The sequence below is a fragment of the Aulonocara stuartgranti genome (genome assembly GCF_965226115.1).
Source record: "Aulonocara stuartgranti genome assembly, chromosome: 10".
NCBI lineage: Eukaryota > Metazoa > Chordata > Actinopteri > Cichliformes > Cichlidae > Aulonocara > Aulonocara stuartgranti.
Window position 1 is genome coordinate 15652249 of NC_138946.1, and position 15679 is coordinate 15667927.

At 40.3% G+C, this 15679-nt stretch overlaps 2 protein-coding genes across 2 annotated transcripts; both read left to right on the plus strand.

Annotated features, from left to right (window-relative positions):
• Positions 1–940: 940 nt before the first annotated feature.
• Positions 941–5206, plus strand: sumf2 (sulfatase modifying factor 2). Its single transcript, XM_082547879.1, has 9 exons — positions 941–1137; positions 1226–1373; positions 1454–1568; positions 1827–1871; positions 2364–2514; positions 2776–2831; positions 3780–3864; positions 4053–4194; positions 4292–5206. Exons 1-9 carry the CDS (start codon positions 1095–1097, stop codon positions 4392–4394), a joined length of 888 nt encoding a protein of 295 aa, XP_082404005.1. The 5' UTR covers positions 941–1094; the 3' UTR covers positions 4395–5206.
• Positions 5207–9129: 3923 nt separating this feature from the next.
• Positions 9130–15348, plus strand: bicdl2l (bicaudal-D-related protein 2-like). The gene is made up of 7 exons (XM_082548002.1): positions 9130–9240; positions 9385–9920; positions 10514–10633; positions 10726–10884; positions 11806–11888; positions 12021–12141; positions 14324–15348. The coding sequence occupies exons 2-7, from the start codon at positions 9393–9395 to the stop codon at positions 14675–14677; spliced, it is 1365 nt and encodes a 454-aa protein (XP_082404128.1). The 5' UTR covers positions 9130–9240; positions 9385–9392; the 3' UTR covers positions 14678–15348.
• The last annotated feature ends 331 nt before the right edge of the window (positions 15349–15679 follow it).

A 15679-nucleotide genomic window follows, 5' to 3' on the forward strand; every position in this document is an offset into this window, starting at 1 on the left:
TTGAAGAATTAATCAGTCAAACATATAAAAGTTAACATCTGTGTTTTTTCTGCTCTGAGTCCATGAATGCTTTGGAAGCTCATCAGGAAAAATGTGATCTGTAATGCACAACCAGTGTTGGACCGGAGCATAAGAAATTAAGCAGGTCATCAGTCTCCATCTCCTCTTATCTCTCCCCTTAGCATCCTTCCTGTCACACTGATCCTCTGCATGTGTCCTTTGTGTGCTTCCTCTTGCACTTTTCTACTGTTGTAAATAAGCTCTAGTTTCTAAAGAGTTTTCACGACACACCAAATCAAAACGCAAACACTTCTGAACTTTCTGTATTCACCTGCCTTTTGACATCAAAATGAAGGCTTCACAATAAATGCATCCCAGCAAAAGACCCCAATGAGTAAAACGTCATTGCTCACAAACATTGGGAGATCCCTGAGTTCTTGTAACATTAAAAAAAGTCTATATAATTAAGACATTTTAATTAAAAAGTAAATATGCTTAATAAAGCAGCAGTTCTCAAATTCACATTAAAAAATAGCAAATATCAGATATGTTAGTGGTTCAGTATAACAGAAGTCAAGTGGACAGTGCAGCGCATTAAAAGTGGTGTAATGTGTACTTGGGGTGTTGGGCTGAAATAGCCTATTAACACCAGAGAGCAGATGTACTTGAGAATTGAGAAAGGGTTACACAGATGTGCTGCATGGGAGTAAAACATAACCTGTAACTGTAATTGAGAAGCTGAATCAGTCAGATAGGGTTGAGTACGATTTATATTACACCAGCGCAGAGCATCGGTGTTTACGTCTTACTCGAAATATTTTCCAATGTAATACTCTTCCTGTTATTATTATTATTAACAATATTAATATTATTCTCAATATTATTAAACTACAAAGCTTTGAGAAAGAGGAAGTATCGCGTGAATTTGAAAAAACGGACGGAACCAATTTTGAGGTGCAACGGTGAAATCTGTCCGATAGAAACGACTAAAAAATGAAATTGAACTTTGAGAAGTTCTCCATTTGAACGTGGTTAAACGTTTAACATGTATATTTTTGTTTAGACGTGGTTTCAAACCAGTTTTAGCAAAGACGATGGTATTCTGGATGTTTGCTGTGTTTTTACTGACAGGGGCCGGTAAGAAGACTCTTTCTTTCATTTCTGAATTTAACAAAAACATTAACACTTAAATAAATACCCATCGAGGCATGTTTGTTCCTGGCAGCCGCGGAGGAAATGGTGAACATCCCGGGAGGAAAGATGTCAATGGGAACCAGTGCACCCGATGGGAGAGACGGAGAGTCTCCCACCAAGGAGGTCGAGCTTCAGCCTTTTGAAATAGACAGACACCCCGTCACAAACGCCGATTTCAGGTAAATAAGATCTACATTGAAATGAATTAAGGCAGAACTAATGCACTGAAGTCGGTGACTTGTTCATTTATTTGCCACAGAGACTTTGTGAGAGCCCAGAAGTACAAAACTGAAGCCGAGACGTTTGGCTGGAGTTTCGTGTTTCAGGACTTCGTGTCAGAAGAGCTGAAGAGCAAAGTCACTCAGAGAATTGAGGTGCCGAGTTATTTTTCTCTGATTAATAGATCAGATTACCAGCTAGATTACTTATTTCACAATTTTAAGCATACATCTCAGATATGAAGATTTGCTGTTTTTATATGTCTAACGTTAGTGTTGTTCATAATAATTAATGAAACAATTTGTAGGCATCTCAGCATTTAAAGAGATTCTCCACAATAAATAAAATATATAATGTAGAGCTTCTTACTGTTGTAAACAGCTTCTGACCTATTTCCTCATCTTTTCCATCAGTCTGCTCCGTGGTGGCTGCCTATAGAGCGTGTGTTTTGGAGACAGGTGAGTTGCACATTGTGAGTTTGTTCCTATGTTTTTGACAGTTTTTGTTTACACTCACTTATAACATTTTATTAGGTAAACCATGCGAGTACTGAGTCAGACCCCTATTCCTTAAGCACTGCTGAATTATTTGTGGCACAGATACAAGAAGGTGCTGGAAACATTCCTAGATACTTCGGTCCATGTTGACAGGACAGCATCACACAGCCGCTGCAGATCATCAGCTGCACATCCACAATGCAACTCTTCTGTTGCGTCCACATCCCAAATGTGCTTTATCGTAAATCGACACTTATCAAACCAAACCGCATTTTTCCAGTCTTCTGTTGTCTAACTTTTGCTTTGTTGAGCCCGACCAAATTGTAGTCTCAGTTTCAGTATTCAGAGGTGTTTTTCTTTACACATTTGTTGTAACGAGTGGTTGGTAGAATTATTGTTGCCTTCCTGCCATGCCTACTTTTTTGCCACGCACGTTGACCCTCTACTGTTCAGCCTTCAGGGCCTGGTTCGGGGATTCGAGATCGTCTGGACTTTCCAGTGGTTCAGGTGAGCTGGAATGACGCCCAGGCCTTCTGCAGCTGGAAAAGCAAGAGACTGCCCACGGAGGAGGAGTGGGAGTGGGCTGCACGTGGGGGGCTGCAAGGTATAATGTTTACTGCTATTATAGTCGAGTTTTTGACTTTCACTTCCAGCTGACAACATTTAAGTCACACACAGTGATGTTTCTGCTCAGCAGCTCCTTTGTTATTGTCTCGACAGAGGAACCCAAAACTGCTTTTGTGTTTCAGATTCAGTCAAGTCTTTGTGAAAAATCAGGAAACTAGTTTGAATAATGGACTTTTTCACAAAACTGAAATATAATTTTATTGTTCATCTAATCTCTTTCCTGGCTGTTATGCTGCAGGTCGGACCTACCCATGGGGAAACAAGTTCCAGGCCAACAGAACCAACCTGTGGCAGGTCAGCATGTTGCAGTCATGGTTAGGTCATCATTAGGTCATTAGTATTGTTCTCATGGGAGGCTCTGATTAGGTTTTCACTAATGCTTCTTTAGCCACTGACATTATGTTTTTGTCTTTGTTATTAAGTAAATATATATTGTATATCTGAATACAGAAAAAACCCTCTGTGTTTATGTAAAACAATGTTTTACACTCGCATGTTTTGTTACTGAGGAACAAAACATGCGACTATATTTTAAATTTGTATGGATCCAGAGTTGGGGAGATTAATTTTTGTTGCTAAGACAAGACCAGTGTTGGTCAAGCTTCTTGAAAATAGTAATTAGTTACTAATTACTGATTACTTCTCCAAGAAAGTAATCCCGTTAACTTTACTGATTACTTCTTTTCAAAAGTAGTTGGTTACTTTATTACTTAAGTTACTTTAAAAAACATGATACACAACTTGAATACGTTACAAATACGTTATAAAGCTGTATAGGATCCGGGGGCTTCTCTGTGAATTCAACATTCCTGTGGCAGCTTGCCAGGTGCTTGCTCAGATTTAAAGTTAAAGTTTTTGCAGTAGAAAGACGTTTTCTTCCCACGCAAAGAGTACTGTGGACGCCACATGGTCGTACTCAGTACTCAGCCGCAGTCCATGTCATCTGTTGTTGATTGACACACGTCTGTTGCTGCCACGGACGTCGCACGCTCGTACGTCATTGTCATAAGACACTCTCACAAACAAAATAATGGTTTAGTAACGCAGTAATGTAGCCTGCTTACGGGTAAGTAGCAGTAATCTAATTACTTTACTCTTTACTTGAAAAAAGTAATCGGATTACGCTTTACTGCCCATCTGTGACTAAGACTCATGTAATTCTTCACTTACTGTATTGTGAGTCTGGACAAACATGGATTTAAAGTGTGGTATTGTGGTAATTCTAGCTTTCGTGTATTTTAGGGATCTTTCCCAGATGGAGACACTGCAGAGGATGGATACCACGGCATCTCTCCTGTTACAGCATACCCTCCCCAGAATAGCTATGGTAATCTTGTTTTAACACACATGTTATCAGCATGATGAAAGAGCTGATTGGTAGCTAAGATGTTTAAGAGGAATATTAACTGTGCATTAAGACTTTACATTTGTGTTTTGAGCTTTTGGAAACATTTGATTTTTCTTCTCACATTTTATGTTGTGAACATTAACACATAATGACAAATCTTCCTCCAGGACTGTATGACATGATGGGAAATACATGGGAGTGGACATCCACACGCTTTTCAGCAGCGAGGCCGATGTACGTGCTGCGCGGTGCCTCCTGGATCGACACAGTGGACGGTTCAGCTAATCACAAGGCTCGAATCACAACCAGGTGAGTTTCTGAGGTAAAAAAACAAAAACAAAAGATAACGTATGTTCAGACCCACCGATTTAATCTTGAGTAAGGCTTACAACTGTGCATCCTGCAGGATGGGCAACACTCCCGACTCTGCTTCTGACAACCTTGGATTCAGATGTGCTGCCAGTGATGGACAGAAGGGCAGGAAGAAAAAAGAAAAAGCAGAACTATAGCCTCAGAGGACAGCAGTGTGGATTTGAGCCAGCAGTGAACAGCCTTTAATAATAAATGTGATGACTTTAAAGTTTACAACAAGATGGAAGCAAAGGACTAAATAAAAATGAGGAAGAAATTCACATTAAACGTGAAGCTAACTATATTTCTCCTGTGGAGAATTTCATAAAGAATAAAGGAAATCTACCATTATGAAACATTTAATAAAAAATACTTTTTAAAATGATGAAAAAAATAATTTATTGCTATTTTCCAAGAACTTTCTGTTTACCTGTAACAGTAACATCATGCCAGATGCTAAATGATTACACCATGCATTTGCTACTTCGCCTTTAGAGGTCGCCACAGGAGATAAATCTGCCTCCATCTCACCCTATCCCTCACATCTCTCTAAATCTATGAATCTCCCGTCTGGTCTTCCTCTTTTCTTCCTGCCTGGCACCTCCATCTTCAACATTCTTTGTCCAATATATCCACTATTCCTCTTCTGTAAATGTCCAAGCTTGTTATCCTTGCCTCTCAAACCTTTGGCTCCCAAGACACTCAACCTGAGCTCTGATGTACACATTTCTAATCTTGTCAATTCTGGACACTTCCAACATCAATCTAAAATTCTTCAGCTCTCTCAAAACTACTTCCTTCTTTCTAGGCTGGACTGTTGAAATTCCTCGTTTTGCAACCTTGCAGTGTGAGTACTGCGAGATCATGTTTCTCCCCCGTTAGCTTCTCTTCAGTGGATCCCTGTGAATTCCTGAATTTATTCCACATTTATTCTCAAAAGACCTCATTGTACTATATAATCCCCACAGAGCACTGCTGTTTGTGCTCCCTCTGTGCCCCTCTTTTCTCTTTCTCCTCACTGGTCACAGCACATGGCTGCCCATCCCGGAGCTGTTTCTGCTGCATAGTGCAGGCTTAACTAAAGAGACTTGGTTACATGCCTCTGAACATATCCAGTGAAATGAACAAGTGGGGCACTCTTTGCCAGCATTGGTAGTCTTCCTTCCATGTGGTGGGATGTGTCTTTTGTTGAGCATTTCTATGTGACTGGGTAGTAAATTGGTCCGTTTGTTCAGTCTAGGCTTCTCTAATCCTGTCCTTGGCTTTCTGTTTACTTTCCCATAGTGAGGGTCTGACTGATTGGGCTCATTCTGCTAAACAGACCAGAAATGTTTTGAAAAACTCCACTTTGGTTAAATACAGTAACAGTATAAAGCCATGACCTCTGACTTTGTGATGAAGTGTCTTAGCCCTGACCAAAGAATCAGTTTGAGTCCTGGTTATTCTAATAATCTAATGATATAAAATGGACAAACTGTTATCAAACAGCTTGTGCAGAGGTTGTTTTAAGCTGCATTTCTTGAGGAGGAGAGCAAAGTTAGAGGCAGATGTTAGGATGTCTTGTTACCAAATTCTGAATGACTTTGCAGAAAGTTTTTTTTTTTTTTTAATCTTCCTGGTTAAGAACAGGCTAAATGTCTGTATTAATACCAAAGACCTGGGAGGTCCTTGATTCATTCAGTTGAGGAAAAACAAAAGGTGCTGTACAGTCTGGTATTTGTGCTCCACAAGGCTCCACCCCCTTTATTGAACCTTACCAAAACAGTGAGAATAACTCCAAAATACAGAACAGAGTTAAATGTGTTTCTTTGCTTACTGACTTTCTTTCTGATTGGAACATAATTACACAAGACAAAAATTAAACGCGCAACACTGCTGACATTTTAAAATTGTTTCACTGGAAATACAACAGGGACCGCCCTGCAAATGAATGCATATGAATAGCCTCACATTGTCACAGACCACCTCCACAGGTATTGTCTGACGATGCAGCTTCTTGGAATGCGTTATAATGTGAAGCAATTGTGCACAAATATTTCTGGAGCATGGTGAAGTTTTATTGAATATTTTTGCTTTGATATCAGAATGCAAAGTCATGGGATTATTTCATAAACATTAAATACATAATATTAAAAAAATAGAATTGAAAAATCTAAATCTGACATATGTATCAGGGCTCAGGAGGACTTCATTAATAAACGTGGTGACAAAACTTGTTACATCAGTTACAAACAGCAGAAAGCATTCAAAACTTAGTAAATAGCTCTAATTTTCTAAAGCTCAATGAGGATAAAACTGAGATCCTCCTTATTGGCACCAAATCCAACCTTTTGAAGTTGAACCATTTCTCACTCACTATTGATAACTCCACAGTTTTCCCTTCTCCTCGGGTTAAGAGCCTTGGTGTCATCCTAGACAGTTCACTTTCCTATAAATCTCACATCTATAATCTCACCCGTTCTGCCTATTTCCATCTGCCCAACATAAACAGATTACGTCCTTCTCATTCCACCCAGTTTCCGTCCATTCTTGTCCACAGTCTCGTTACATCCCGTATTGACTACTGCAATTCTCATTTGCATGGTCTCCCCCATAAACCCTCCATAAGCTTCAACTGTTTCAGGACTCTGCTGCTCGCATTATCACCAGAACCCCCTCCTACCAGCACATCACCCCTTTTCTTCAGGAACTTCACAGGCTCCCAGTAAAATTCCGGATAATATTCAAACTTCTTCTGCTCACCTTCAAGGCCATTCATAACCTTGCACCTCCTTACCTGTCTGACCTGTTAAGCACTATCTCTTCTGCCCACTCACTTCAATCTTCTTCTTCTATCCAGCTCGCTGTGCCCTCTTTCCGCCTCAGCACCATGGGAAGCAGAGCTTTTAGCTGCTCTGCTCCCAGGCTGTGGAACTCTTTACCCCCAGTTTAAATCTCAACTCAAAACCCATCTGCTCAAATGTGCATTTTCACTGTGAACCCACTGTTTGTTCATTTTATCTTGTGTCTTGAAAGGCAACTTCATAATTAAAATTTATTATTATTATTATTATTGAATAATAATAAGCTGTTCTTAATTCTTTACTCTTTTTGTTTCTGTTTGTGAGAATTAAGCCACATAAAGAGTTAATTAGAAAGCTTTAAATGTGCTGAGGTGCTTTTGATCTGGAGATCAAAAATGCTAAGCTAAGATAACCAATAGCTAGCTGCAACAGGCTCATAGACGGGACTATATGCAGATGGCCTTACAGCTTCTACAGGAAGCAAGTGGATAAGCAGCAGCCAGGTGCTGCTTATCAAATTTACTCGATTAACTAAGTAGGTGTGTGTTAGCTTAATGCTACAATCTTCTTAGGAGTAGATTTCCTAGCAAATTGACCACAAGGTCAGACAATGCAATACTCCGAGATGATACGCAAAAGCAAAGTGCGCTCATCTCAGACTCTACAGGCCTCAGTTAGCATGTTAAATGTTAAGTCCAAGACAGTACAATAAGAAAAATACTGAGCATACATGGCCTGTTTGGAAGGGTTTCCAACCAAATAGAAGATGGGAACACAGCTTAGGTTTGCATTGTTGCATATGAACAAAAGGAAAAATGTCCTTTGAACAGACAAGGTGAAACTGGAGATATGTGACGTAATGGACAAACGCAGCACATTAGCAGAAACATCTAGTAAAAGCTGTCAAGCACAGTGGAGGAGGGGTGATGGTTTGGGCTTGTTTTGCAGCCACAGGCCTAGTCCTCTATATACCAAAGATTCAAATGTGAAGCCGTCCATCCAACAGCTCAAGCTAGGTTGTATGGTCATGCAACAGGACATTGATCCCAAACACAGCAACAAATCTACACCAGAATGACTGAAAAAGAAAGGAGGAAATGTTGAAGCACATGATTGAAATGCTGTGCATAATGAAATGCCCACAAACCTCAATGAACTGAAACAACATTAGTAAAAAAGTGAGCCAAAATTCCTCCACATCGTTCTACAGGATTGTAGATAATAGGGTGTATTTAGTTTCTAGCGTGACTGAATGCAGTCCTGTGAAAACTTTCTGTGTCAGATATATCTGATTAAAACTCTGAGGCATAAATAAAGTTAAACAACATTTGTTCAGATAGGTATGTGCCTCAGTCTGTCATTCTACTGACTTTGATTAGCCACAATAAAGTAGTTGTATACTGCAAAAAAAGAAAAAAGGTAATTAAGGCAAATTACAAGATTAATTGTGGCACTGACGGGTAAAAAAGCAGAAGCACCTCAAAACAGTGAAATAGAGATGTCTGATTCCATATTTAAGAGAATTTGTTTTAAAAAAAAAAGTGGGCCTATCTAGCTGAATATTTAATTTAGAGGCGACCTACTTCTTGCTCAAAACAGCCTTGGCTTAGTGGGAAAAACACAATCAAGAACCACTTCCTTGCTGCATCTTGGTGAATCGCATAACCATGTGAACTGTAATGGAAACAGCTTTTTTTAAATGCACATAACTGATGATGATCATTTTTTTCCTTCAGTCACTTACTGATTCATCTTTGCACAGGCATGTGGGAGGTTTGTCACAGAATCCGTTTTACCTCAGATATCAGGAATGACTCTAACTGGTGTTTTCCCCAAAGTCTTTCAGTACCAAAAATAAATCAGGGACTTATCAGAAGTGTGATTTTTCACAAGCAAACATTCACTTCCGCTGATGCTGTTGTGTAATTTATTTTCACCTCTGTTTACTGGCCTACTCCTAGTAGCTATGTTCTATGTATGTGTGACTTTCTTGATAAAGGAAGAGTTTAAATAAAGTTTCATGCGTCAGGTTTGAATAACTAGATTGTATCAGAAGCCCTCCTCCCATTTGTCTCCCTGCTGCTGTGGTATGTTTGCACGTCATGTTTTTGTAGCGGCAGAAAAAGGAGGAAGAAAGCTCAGACGGGCCGCTTGAAGCCACAGCCTCCGCTGACATCACATCGTGTCATATCATGCCCCAGTGAAGACGCACACAGTTCAGGTAAAACAAGTTTAATGACATTCTATTTGTCATCCTCACTCCACCTTGTTTTATGGACTTCCTCTTGCTTTCCTGAGTTTGTTTTTACCTGGCGCTGTCTGCAGATGGTTTAACTGAGCCCACTTCTGCCTGTGACTTCCACAGAGCCGGCCATGGATTTCAGTCAGCCTTTTTCAGTCCTCAATGAGAAGCTGAGACCTCGAGTCACCACCAGCGAGCAACTCTACTCCTCTCTGAACAGGTTGGAGGACAGACAGCTGGGCTCGCTCAGGAACAAATATACTTATTACCGAGCAACGGTTTTGCCAAGAGAACCTGAACCAAATGCCACAACAAAGACAGACGATCCAGAAGAGTCTGTAGACGAGACAGAGAAAGATTACTCTAAAGGAAACACTGCCAGTCTGCTGGCTGGTAAAAACACATGCCTCATTAACGAATTGAATTTGAACGATATCAGCGAAGATGAGCTGGGTGACGACGAAAGCACCTCACAGTCTGACGAGAAAGACAGCGTGGGTGAGGTGGCCTCAGAGGAAGCAAGGGACTCTGAAGGGTCAGGATCCAATGAAAACACAAACTCTTTCCAGAGGAACTACCTAGACGGGACCCTACCAGACCTGCTAAACAGTGGCAAGCCGCTCAGCAGACGCAGAACACTGGGACACTACTCAGACACGGTAACGCCAAGATAGTCTTTTTAATATTCACGTGTGTAAAAACCACAAATATTTTAAAGCACCAGCGCTTGAACTGAGATCTGTTTGAAGAGGATTGTCAAACATGAAACCTGTAAAACAGGGAGGAGGCTGATTGAACTGTTGCTTAGCAGTGTATCAAAGGGTACAAACACACAAAGCGCACAGAGTCCTGCCATGCAAACATAATGAAGTAGAATAAAAACACGTTTGATGCTCTGCTGTCAGAGTGCAGTAAACCTCAGTTTCCAGTGACAATGAATGATTTTGGACACATGTTAACAGCACGTATTAGTCCTATATCGCTGATATCTGTGTGTACGCACACTTCCAGGATTGCATTCATGTGTGAAGACGTGAACGTCATCAAACAGTTTAGTGTTGGATGACCTCTCAACTAGTATGACTGGATTTTTTATCTGTTGTTTCACTCGAGATTGTAGATTAGCAGTTTCTGTTCAGATTGTGTAAAAAATGTCATGAAGTAGGAGCTTTTGAGTGCAGGCTTTGATTTACTTTCACAGCAAGAGAAACTAAACATTTTCTGATGGGATATTAAATTATGGTGTTTGTAGCTTAAAGAAGTACGGCGAGAAGTGGAGCTGTCCCGCAGACGAAGTATCAAGCTGAAGGCCCAGGTGGACAAACTGCAGGAAAACAGAGAAGGAGAGGGCTGGAGTCAACACAAAGATCGGGTACAGTTTACCACAACACAGTACTATGGTATACATCCGCAGAGCTCTGGAGGTTTAAAAAAAAATTTCTTTTCCGTTGATTTTTATTCCAGGTCACAGAGGAAGTTTTGTCTATTCTGAGGCTGCTGCACCCGCTGACAGAGCCAGAGTCCAGCCAGATCGAGCCGTCCGATGGGGAAAACCGCCTGGACGCTGCTCTGGGCCAGCTGCAGAACGTGGCCCGCAAACTGGCAATCAGCCACACCAAACAGGTCAGAGTAAATAAAGCTCGTCAGCACTTCTATTTCTCTGACGTCTTTGTTTGAGCTGGTTTCAGTGGACACGTTACTCAGATGAGTGTTTTTATGCTAGCAGAAGGTCAAAGGTGACAAATGAATTCGTTAGTCAAATCAATTTATAACGTTTATGTAATGTGTGTTTTTTGGGATGCTTCTCTGTCTTTCACCATTAAAATGAAATTACTATAAAAATTAGTGATTGCTCATTTCTTTGTACGTGAGCAAACTAAAAAATTCAGCAAGATATCAAATATTTATTTGCTCCATTGTATAACCTTAAACATTAGTGATTATATAGTCTTTAGACCACTGGGCACTCCTGGTATTAACGTGACTTCAAAAGAAGCATTAATACATTTTTGTAGTGCTTTTGTTGGTTTTTGGCTAACAATGGGCCTTTTGGGGAGTCAGTAAACAGGAAATTATAGAGTAAAGGCAAAATTGTGTATTATACTTAAGAAAATGGGCCACAGTAAATAAAACAAACATCCTAACACGAGTAATTTTTCTTTGACTCTGGCTAACACCACAAAAATCCTCTAAGCATTAGCCCCGAGGCTTGTACACAGATACTAACGCTCACGCTGAGGGCATCTCTGTCTCCTCCTGATGAAACATCGTCATTGTTTGCCTCAGAAAAAAACCATCATTAATTCCTCCACCCATGTGCTAAGCTCAGGTATGCAGTCGAACAAGTTTACAAGTAACACCATCAGCAAGTCTTTCTGGAGTTTGCCTCGTGAGATGTTTACAGAAACTTTCAAGGTGTGGAACTAAGGTAGAGGCCAGATTTCAGCTGATAAGAGAGACTAAAGTTAGTGAGATTAAATGTGGAAAATGTTAGGTAATGGAAAGAAAGATAACGCTGCCATGTTTGCCTGTTTGTCCATCCAGGAGTCCAAACCTGGAGGAAAGGTGGCAGAAGACAGTGCAATTCTCCAGCAGGCGCTGCGGGACAGAGATGAGGCCATAGAAAAGTGAGCACATACACAGTCACACTCCTCTAAAGAGCAAAATAATCGAAATGTAAGAGGGGGGAAAAAGAGGGAAGCTGACTGTACTGCATCTATTTTTGTGGAGTGTGTCATTCTTTCTGTTCCTCTGTGCAGGAAAAAGGCGATGGAGGCCGAGCTGCTGCGGAGTAAGACGGAGATGATGACGCTGAACAACCACCTGCTGGAAGCTGCACAGAAACGTCTGGAACTGTCGCTGGAGCTCGAGGCCTGGAAGGTAAACCTGAGATGAGTTTAATGTTTAACAGAGACAACACAAGGGTGTGCTTCTCTGGGCAAACACTCAACCGAGATCTATAATCTGAGCACAGTGGGCTTTACTGAGGAAAAGAGAGCTGGTGGGAAGGTGTAAACATAAGACACTCAAAGGAGTGGGGGAAAGTAGGACACACGCACGCACACATACTTTCACAACCTGGTTTCGTGTTCAGCCAATAAAAACACACACATCTGGCTTTCTGTAAAATATCAAAAGCCTACCCATTCATTATATCTTAGATTTCTTTGTGTTTAGACCTTCGTTAGCGCCATTTTCCTAGAATTTCTTAATTGTTGGCTTTTATTTGTGTAGTTTTAGTGATCCTTTTATCTGTATGTCTTTATGCAGTCTGCTAAGTCACACAGTGGGACTCCACTGTTTATGTTGGGTTAATCCTAAGGACCATACAGTAAATGTTTTTAATGTTACAACCTTTTTACAAGATAAAGATGAACGTGGAATCAACGCTGGTATAAAAATACTGTCATCCCTTAAAGCCTTTATGCACTGAATGAGCTGTTAAAAACAACAACACACACACCGAACACGTTGCGATTTTGTGAAAAATTCGTCCTCAAAAGATGCACTTTGAAAAAACAGAGGTCAACATCAGGCAATGTGGAGCTGGTCTTGATGTTTCTAAACAAGAAAAGGAAGAGCTGTGGTGCTGAAAGTGGATCGCAGCTGCTTTCGTACATATTTCAGGATGTCAGTGTGGCAGTTTGAGCTTTGTTGGCAGAGTTGGGATCAAATAATTTCAGGGAGCTCATTTACTTGGAGCTGTCTAGCTGTGTGTCTGAGGTAAAATATTCTATATAATCTATATTCCTTATTGGTGCGCGTTTTGAGGTGCACTCGTAGCCAAATCCAATGGTCTGATTGGTCAGATCTGTTTCATCCCTGTGGGAAAAACAATTGGAAAATTAAATTTATGACAAAAATTAAAAAATGCCACAAAACTGCCGATGTGAATGGCTGCTGTAAGAGAAGTGTCCAAAAAATATTTTTACACACAAATTTTGCACATTCGCTGTTTAAGGAGAAATTATCGGGAAGAACTCAACATGATGTTTGGTGATTAGACTTTGACGACCCCTCATAACAGAGTATAGTGGTATCTGTGTTTTAAAAAAAATGAAATAAAGTTTGAATGATAGAATGACACACATATATACATATATATATATATATATGTGTGTGTGTATATATATATATATATATATATATATATATATATATATATATATGTGTATGTATATATATATATATATATATATATATATATATATATATATGTGTGTATATATATATATATATATATATATATATACATACATTTCCATTAAACTCCAAGATAGTTTGCACCTGTGGGACAAATTCAAGTGTTATTGAGTTCCTGACCAGATATGCCGCCTTTGGTTTGGTCATCTTTGGACTCAACGCTAATACAATATTCAGATTGGTCTAATAGTCATTACGGATAAGGTAAGGTCAAAGAGCAACCATCACTAAAGCTGATGGTTGCTCAGAACCGGACTTCCTCGGAGGAATCTAAAAAGCAATAACAGCAACTCTGGGGGTGATCCAGGGGTGGATAAAGGCCAAATTTAATGTAGTTATGTTTCTTGCTTTATTAGACAGATTCACAGTACGCATGCATTATGTGTGAGCACTTATTAGTGGGGTAATTGTGATATAAAAACATGAAAAGTCCTGAATCTGTCTCTATGGCCTTCCCTTAATGCATTTCTGTACAGCCTCTTATTCAGTCCGTATACATGCATCGCTCTGAAAGCAGCTGCAGAAAAGGCATGTGTGACACAGATGTCACACTCTAATGTTATAAAACTGGTCAATCAGCATATTTTCTCACTTGTTTCCTACCTTTGCTTAGAGACCAGTCTGTAGATGTGCTTGAATGATTCTAATATGACCACAGCTGTGAATGTCAGAGTGAACTACCTCTATGTGTTAGCACTGTGTCACACTAGCGACTTGTCCTGTGTCTACTTTGCCTGCCACTGTTATAACAGCTGGGATAGGCCAGTCTCTCCATGATCCTTATATGGGTACGCAGAAGAAAAGGGATGGATGTGCTGTAACAATGTGCTGACATTGTTTTTTCCTTGACTTACCTCAGGAGGACTTTCAGCTGATCCTCCAACAGCAGGTGAAGAGTCAGCAGCAGGCAGAGCAGAAAAAGAAGAAGCCCTCTCGCATGGGCATCCTGAGGAGGACGAACAGAGCACCCATGCAGCGGCCGACCACCTTCCCTGTGGCTGGAGCCGCCACCCCCGCAAACAGCTCAAACCAAAGCCCCACCTCCAAGTCTGCAGCATCTGCTGCTCTGGCTCCCAAAACGCCCCCTACCATTGGCAGAAGTAGCAACTGGAGGGACAAGCTCAGGATGGGCAAGAGCAGTCGTCAAGGAGACCAGGATTTAGCGAGAGGAAGGGAAGAAGACGATGGCTTTCAGGTCGTATCGCTCGACTGAAGTAGTGATGACTTCGAATGACTTCAAACACTCGTTCTGCTGCAAAACTTTGACGTGTAGCTCTTTAGAATTCCTCCACAATGAAAAACACGCTGCTTTTTGTTGTCCTTTGAGCCTCACTGCGCCGTTTGAAACTAAAAGACTGTTTTCACATTGATCTCCTTCTCTGCTCTTACTTAAAGTCTTAGTTGTTTGGACAGGATGATGTGACAGCTTGTCAGGAAGGCAGCCATAAACAGCTGAAACAAGTGTGATGCGAAAACGCTCCAGAGAACTGGGTCTGGAGTGAATAAAGGGACATCTCTGTTACACTTCTGCAAAGAACAATAATATTGCATATTGCAAATTCTGTTTAAGGAGTTTTTATAAAGTCACTGAACTTTTTCTGTGCAAGAACCATCATGTATTTTTTTTTAAAATATCTCAACATACCTGGAGGAGATGTTTCAATATTCTTGGGAAACATATTTTGGATCTTGAATCTAGTGCAATTTAAGTATGAAACATAATATGAAGACATGTAATTATTAAATACTGTTAATCTTATTCAGTTTTACAAATGCTGTTGTTGTAAATTAATTAAAATCCTATTCAGTTCTTATGCTGTATAAAAAGCACTCTTGGTGTCCAGCTTCAGTTTATTTTAAGTCCCTTTAAATAATAAACTTTATATGTGGGTTTTGCTTCAAGGCCTGAAAAGTGAATTAGTGTTTTGAACAGCAAAAGTCCACTCCTCTAGATTTTGAATAAAAAGGCTGTGACTGTAAAAATCTGAGGAGCCATTTAATCTCAGCTACCTTTAACATTTCCTGATATTTCTTTGGCAGGGGTGGTGGGGGATGGGGTGCTCTGTCACTACTTTTAAGTCTTACCATGGCAACATGATGCTGATTTGAAATTCTGGTCTCCTAAACTTAGAATTAATTCATTAGAAATTCACAGAAACAGGCGCCTGTTTGTGGAAGCTGCCATGTTGAATCCAGTATCCCAATGCACATCCCG

Bases quoted from the DNA above. Each gene is read 5' to 3' on its own strand.
- sumf2 (XM_082547879.1), top strand. From the start codon at position 1,095: ATGGTATTCTGGATGTTTGCTGTGTTTTTACTGACAGGGGCCG. The intron at 1,138-1,225 runs GTAAGAAGACTC...TGTTCCTGGCAG, and splicing joins GTTTTTACTGACAGGGGCCG to CCGCGGAGGAAATGGTGAAC. The intron at 3,865-4,052 runs GTAATCTTGTTT...ATCTTCCTCCAG, and splicing joins CCCTCCCCAGAATAGCTATG to GACTGTATGACATGATGGGA.
- bicdl2l (XM_082548002.1), top strand. From the start codon at position 9,393: ATGGATTTCAGTCAGCCTTTTTCAGTCCTCAATGAGAAGCTGAGACCT. The intron at 10,885-11,805 runs GTCAGAGTAAAT...TTGTCCATCCAG, and splicing joins CAATCAGCCACACCAAACAG to GAGTCCAAACCTGGAGGAAA. The intron at 11,889-12,020 runs GTGAGCACATAC...TCCTCTGTGCAG, and splicing joins AGAGATGAGGCCATAGAAAA to GAAAAAGGCGATGGAGGCCG.